General features: G+C 55.3%; 1 protein-coding gene across 1 annotated transcript in view; it reads right to left on the reverse strand.

Annotated features, from left to right (window-relative positions):
• The window catches only part of DENND6B (DENN/MADD domain containing 6B), a gene marked incomplete at both ends in the record, with an annotated part of 10,401 nt that extends 3,899 nt beyond the window's left edge, over positions 1-6,502 (reverse strand). The window contains 10 exons of the mRNA XM_010135697.1: positions 251-315; positions 919-984; positions 1,515-1,609; positions 1,710-1,805; positions 2,218-2,340; positions 2,792-2,847; positions 3,696-3,758; positions 3,972-4,051; positions 4,591-4,696; positions 6,422-6,502. Coding sequence (XP_010133999.1) covers positions 251-315; positions 919-984; positions 1,515-1,609; positions 1,710-1,805; positions 2,218-2,340; positions 2,792-2,847; positions 3,696-3,758; positions 3,972-4,051; positions 4,591-4,696; positions 6,422-6,502 — 831 coding nt within the window. The remainder of the gene's footprint in view (positions 1-250; positions 316-918; positions 985-1,514; positions 1,610-1,709; positions 1,806-2,217; positions 2,341-2,791; positions 2,848-3,695; positions 3,759-3,971; positions 4,052-4,590; positions 4,697-6,421) is intronic.
• Between the last annotated feature and the right edge of the window lie 271 nt (positions 6,503-6,773).

The following is a 6,773-nucleotide window of genomic DNA, read 5'->3' on the forward strand; positions in this document are numbered from 1 at the left end:
CCCTTCCTTGGAGGGGTTTCCCAGCCGTGTGGAGGTGCTGCTGAGGGACAGGGGGCAGGGGGGACCTGGCAGTGCTGGGGGACGGGGGCACTCGAGGAGACCAAAGGGCTTTTCCACCCCAAATGACTCTACGGTTACCCAGGGAGAGAATTCTGTTCCTCCTGGGGAGCTCCGTCTGCCCGAACCGAGCTGTGAGCCCAGTCTGCCCATAATGACGTACCGGGTGTAGGACAGAGGGGAAACCGCTCACCTTTAGTAATCTCTTTATCAGGGTTTTGTCTTTGTGGAGGAATGTTTTGTAAGAAGTATAGATTCCTAGATGGAAAACCAACAAAACCAGAAGAAAAACAGATGTTAGAAAGAAACACTCGCACACGTGTTTGGAGAAGGTGCTCTTCTATTCCTGGCACAAACCCTGGCTGCTCTGTGTGCGGATGGTTAAAAAAACATCAAAAAAACCATTTAAAACTTCCAAAATTGCTCATGCAGCCAGTACTCACAGCAGGATTAAAGGACACTGAGCTATCGCAAGGACCTTCCTATGCTGAGCTTACAGTGAGATAAACTGCTGGAGTCAGCCAGAGGTGGATGGTTGGTTAGGTGACAGAGGAAGGACAGTGCCTTTGACTTCCATCACACCTCAAAAGCGGGTAGGACATACAAAACCAACCCACGACAACCAGGAGCTGTTCTCCCAGCACTAACATCATTTGCTCAGTGAGTTCACATTGGCTTTGTCACCCTCGGGACAAAGCGGCTTGGTTTTTCTGTATTAGCTGGGGGATGCCACCGTGTGTACATCAGTTGTGAGAAGATGCTGACGCCAAAACGTCCACCTGTGGAGACGCCAAGAGTAGCGTACGCCATGTTCACACGCCTGCAAAGCCTCTGGGGAAGCGATGCCTGACAGGGACTTACCCGGTTTCGTGTCGAGCGTTTTTAGCTTCGCCAGCTTCTTCACCTTCACCTGCTTGGGCAGGTCTCCTGCGGAAAGACATCGAGCGGCTGGCTGAGGCTCAGGATCCTCCCTCACAGCCACAGCAGGCACTGCAGAGCTTCACCCTCGAGAACATCCAGTCCTACCCTTGTACATCCGAACTCAGATCCTCCCTTCGCTCCACCCTCACATAAGCCTTCTCGCCTGCCAACTTCCCTGCGACAGCTTGGAACAGGAACACGTTCAGGAGGCTTTGCAAAGAAAACCACTCCCCAACCTAGAGATTTTCTTGGCATCACAGATAACGATCAAGAGTCTCTCTCTCCCCCTCCCTGTTCTCTGAATTTCTCTCTTTCCTGCCCAGGAAGGTCGACTTCTCTTAATGCTTCAGGAAACACCTCAGTTATCCTCTCAACGACTTGCCTTCAGCTCCCCCTGCCCACGGACTGAGCCAGAGTCTAGCCTCCCCTTCGGTTCCTCAGCTCTCCCAGGGGATGGGTGGTGGGTAAGCCGACAGCTAATGCTGCAGCTCCCAGCATCTGTGAGCCTCCACCAGGAACTTTGGTTCCAGCCTTACCTGACATTCTGAGCTCCCCAACCCGAAGAATGTGTGGCCAGTGCTGGAGAGTTTTGATAAAGAAAGGGTTTGTGACTCCCACGACAATGTTCGGCCTAGAAAGAGGGGAAAATAAACAAGGACATCCACGGTAAGCTCTGGGTTTCCTTCCCCCGGAGAGCAGGAGCGGGCAGCAGGGGCCTGCTGGCTACTTACGGAGCCTGCGTCCTGGTGGTGTACTCCTTAAACTCGCTGTCGTGGATGGTGAAGTAGGGGCGGTAGTCACAGCAGTACCTCAGGGGAGCCAGGCAGCTGCAACGACAGACGGAGCACGGCCGTGTGAACCTCTCTGCGCAGGAACGCGTCTGCGCGCCAGGCTGAGGTCCTGCAGCAGGGTTTTGTCCTGCCACAGGTAACTCTTAGGAGGAGCTCCAGGCTTTTCACCTTGGAGGAGTTCCAGGCTGTATTTTATCTTTTTGCTAAAGCAGAGTTCAAAGCTGGGGTGACAAAGTTCTCCAGGGCTACGAACCATGTCCCGATACGGGAGATTCACTGTTCTCTGCCACTGGTGGAATCCGAGCAGGACTCTCTGGCTACGCCGTTTGTCTTACACGGCGTCACAGGCAAACAGAATCCAACACAACAGGCTCCGCAGAGGAGCGGATCTGAGAGAGAAACCCTCCAGATGTCTTACTGCAGTGAGCTCGGAACGCGAGGGCGTTACCTGGTCAGCGCCAGAACCAGCTCTGAAGAAACCGTAGGGGACGGTGCCATCACGACAATGGGCTCTCCCAGTAACATCAGCTCCCACAGCATCTGGATATGAATGAGCACGGGCTGGAAACACCTGCGAGGGGAAGGAGGGGTGAGGCTGGAGACGCAGTTCGGAAGAGACCAGACACAGCGATGGCAGACAGCCTAACCCTGACGTGCTTCTCTCGGGGATTTCAACCTTGGGACGGGTTCAAGTATCCCAGCACCGAATGCTGGGAGCCTTTACGTGTGCTGCTGCCCCAGCCCTTCACTCGTGTTTAAAGGAGGAGTAAAAGGGTTCAGACACACAGCGTTTGCTTCAGAGCTGAACGTGATCACCGGCTGAGGCTGAGAGGGGAAACCCTTCCCGAACCGGGCCACAGGGCAGCGCACGCAGGGTTAAACACCTGTGAGCCCAGCACTCGAAATGACACTCTGCAGAGCAGCAGGTTTTGGTTCCTCGTTTGGCATCTTTGCCATGTCTATGATTTAGAGGACACCATAAGCAGGAAAAGCAGACAGGGAGGGTGGCTGGTGGCTCTCACCTGAAGAGATCCAGTTCATGAACACTGGGGAGAACCATTGGGGCTGGTAACAGATTCTAAAGGAGCGAGAAAAGAATAACAATAAAAATCAGACGGCTCCCAGACTGTCAGTAAATGGGAGCAGCCTGAACCGCCACCTGAACTGAGCACAGCACCACCCAGCAGCTCCTCTGCAAGACACCCAGAGAGAACGAGGGTAATGCTCAGAGGCAGGAGCCAGGACAGGTCTGCATCGAGCATTCGGGGCCCAGATGAACGTCCTTGGCTCGGAGACAGCCAAGAATTCCTGCTTTCCAAACTGCAGGACTTCCCGAGTCTGCTCCTTCACTTGCTGGAGCTTCCTCCAGCACAAGGCAGAGCTAAAGTTAGTGACAGCGACAGTAAGGGTTGGTAGTACGGGTGCCAAAAGCCGGGAAACATGACGGCATTGTTCAAAGGAGAGAAAAAGGGAAAAAAATCAAATGAGCGAGACTCAAACTCAAAGCTGAATAGAAGCAGTAAAGATGCTCAGACAGCAAATGCTGCCCAACAACAGAGAAAACTAAGGCAGGGCCTCGTGGAGCCCTACCTCTGCTGTATTCCAGCAGAATTCAGAATTCCATTCAGAATTCCAGGGAATTCTGTGAATTCCCAGGGAACAAAACCGAGAAGGCGCCCAAAAGGTGTGAGAAGAGTGCACAGACGTCACTCGAAGCACGTGAGTGCTGTGCGGAGCCCTGCTTTCAGACACAGGCAAGGCAGCGCGCCCTCGGAACCGGAGGGGCAGCACAAACCACATCAGTCCCAGGCCAAAGCAGCTCTGAACAGGGGAAGGCTCAGAGGGCTGCAGGTCTTCTCCACCCTCCTGCCTCAGCAGCACAGGTTCTGCTCAGCACAGCCCGTGTCACGCCACGCTGCAGCTCACCTCTTGGTTGAACTGCTTCACGGGGCTGGAGCCCAGCTTGTCCACCCGCGAGGGGATCCTCACCTGCGACAGACAGAGTACCGGGGTGGAACTGGTTCGTGTGGACACACCTCACTCCCCTCCTACCACCCGCCCGCAGGAGGAAGCTTCCTCCTTGACCAGCCCTAATCACCCAGCGGTTAGGGGTAGAGACAGGAGCAGGTTTATCAGCCAGCCAAGGGAACACACGTTCCGCTCCCGGACCTTCACCCCGCCAGCGCCACCAGCAGCAGGTACCTGAATGACCACTCCCATCACCGGCAGGTTCAGGGTCTGGCCCGGCACAGGAGGCGGCCACTGGTCAATCTCGTTGCACACTGCGGGGACACAGGTAAAGGACAGCGTTTAATCGGTGCGGCTCATTAGGCCGGTCCTGTGAGTTCTGCCAACCCCGTTACCGCTCGCTCCTCGCTCCCCTGACCCCCGGCTAGCTGCAGATAAACACCGCGTCAGACAGTGGTGCAGGTTTAGGTCAGACACCAGGCTCAGCCTGCCCCGCTGCGCCCGGTGCAGGCCCAGCAGCACCCCACTGTTCGTTCACACGTCACCGTTAGGGGGAACAGTGCGGCACGGACCCAGACAGAGATGCAGTGCTGGCAGCTTCCTCCTCTGCCCGGGAATACTCTGTACGCAGATCTGACAGCACCAGCTCTCAGGGCTGTCAGACATCCCCCACCACCGCAGCCTCTAGAGCCGTCTGTAATTTTGACAAGCCAGCCATGGGGATGGAAGTTTTTCCCCGTTGGAGTTAGTTCGGAATGAACCGATTGGAAAGGTTTCAGCTGTCTTTCACGAACTTCCTGCTAAACCCTGGAACAGTTTCTATATGCAAACCCTCTCCCCCGGCTCCACTCACCTGCCTCCAGGCATGGCTCCAGCTTGTCGAAGTATTCCGGAGCAATCAGCTGCAGCAGCGACTGGAACAAGTTCACGTACGGAAGGCGCGACACCAGCACCAGCGACTGAAAGAAGGCACGTTCGGGAGTCAGAGCCCCCCAGCACGGTCACTCCTAGCACTGCATCCACTCGGGCTGCCTTCTAGAGGGCTACACGTAAAAACCAACACCAAAACCATGGAAGAGCTCAAAAGCAGCACCTTAACTGGTGGAGTTCTCGCTGGCTGCCCAGTCATTGGGTGTTGGGAGAGCTGGGCACCCCCACGGGGAAAGGAGGCTGCTCTTTCACGACAAAGAGGAGCTGGCAGCTTCTGCCGCAGCTACGAGGGATGAGGCTGTGACCCAGCAAAAGAGTAGCTGGAGGAAAATAAAAGTAAACAGCTGCTGGGTTCAAAGCCACCAGAAGAACCATTTCAGAGGGAGGAGTGCCAAGGAGCAGACTGGTGGAACGGGAGTTAGGTGGAAAAACGGAACACAGGAATTCTGGGGAGGAACAAAGTGACTCGCGATAGCGCGGATAACGTGTCCCCAGCAGCGCCCGCTGCTGGAGGGGCTTCGGCTGCTCTCTGACGCTCCTTTGTGAACGTAGCGCTGGTTTTTACAGCTTGCCCAATTCAGTCCCACCAGCGGGTTTCGTTGCTGTGCTGATTATTCTCTTCCTCTCATCGCTAATGACACATTAATTAGGATCCAGTGAGACTCTCTGCACGGGTGGTTTAAACACCTCCTTCCCAACCCAACACTCTGCCATTTGAAATGAAAAACCCATCCGGACGTGACAACACAGCTCACCGAGGAATTCCCTGTGCCCACCACTGTTGTAAGGCTACTGAGGAGTGAGGACGTCACCCTGGCACAAATACCTGCTCAGCAGGTCCCCAGCTGTCCAGTTCCTCTAATCCCCCAGCTTTTTGACTGACTAATCCACTGCTTGAGTGGAGATGAAGAAACTCATGTCTGTATTAGCACGTCTCGGAAAGAAACTCCCTGTCACTGCCCAGAGGTGGAGGAGAGAAAACACAAAATGGGGTGACAGAAAGGACAGAATGGGGTCCCCACCCTCCAGCAAGCCGCCAGCCCCATGGACAATGCAGCACTGCTCCCGGGAGAGCAGGAGCTCAAAGGCCGCTCGCGTGAGAGGATGGCGCTTCATCTTCTGAGGTGAAAAAACAGGACTGGAAGAGTAAGTCCACAGATCTTAGGATAAAATATTTTCCAGCTCTAGCAGAAGCCCAGAATTCCACTCTCTCGAGGCAGTGACCATAACCATCTGTCTGATATTCCAAAGCTCTTCGCACATCAGTGCTGAAAGAAACACGCCACGTCTATCATCTTCTCCAGGGGCTGTGTCAAAGGAGTCTCTGGGAAGGGAGCAGCGAGGCGAGGTACCAGCGCCCTGCAGCCAGCAGCCACGGCCCGGCAGGGAATCCCTTCCCAGAAGGCTGCCAGGGAGAGGAAGGGCTACAGCCCTCACGAGAGGAGGGCTGAGTCTGACCAGCACAGACTGCCAGAGCGAAGCGTGTGGCCCTGCCGTTCCGGACAACCGAGCACATTCTGAAGAAGTGCTGGAGTACTTCAGGGTGTCACGATTGGGACAGCAGGTCACTGCTCATGTGCTGAACACGCCATGGCAACCCCATCCAGCTTTGTTTGCAACAACACTTCCCACCTACTCCCCATCTCCGCAACCTCTGCTGCTTCCTGCAGAAGCACCGTGGGTGTCACAGGAAGTGGTGCTGGTTTACAGCCACGGACCGGTTGTGAGTAGCAAGCTCTGGTTTCAGCACTCACCTTCTGAAAATAACCTCTCTTCATCGAGCTGTCCTTGACTTGCCTGAAGTACACGTAGCCGAAGTAATGAGCTGTCTCCCGCTGCAAGAGAGACCAGCCACGGTGTCACTGAGAAACCCATCACTGCTGGCACCAAAATCCCTCCAGCCTCTGGCCAAACAACACTCCCCGCTCCTGCTAGGAGACAGCTGCAGCCCTCCTCCTCCCTACCAGAGTCACCCCTGCTACCCAGGAGGCTTTACCAAACAGGAGCACAGAGAGGAGACACCAACAGCCAAACTCACTAAAATTCAGCCTCCTGGCACCTTTCTCAGCACCTCCAGGGCCATCATCTGGGGGGCTCAGCCCAGCA

The sequence above is a fragment of the Buceros rhinoceros genome, unplaced genomic scaffold, assembly GCF_000710305.1.
Source record: "Buceros rhinoceros silvestris isolate BGI_N320 unplaced genomic scaffold, ASM71030v1 scaffold34384, whole genome shotgun sequence".
NCBI classification, from domain to species: Eukaryota; Metazoa; Chordata; class Aves; order Bucerotiformes; family Bucerotidae; genus Buceros; species Buceros rhinoceros.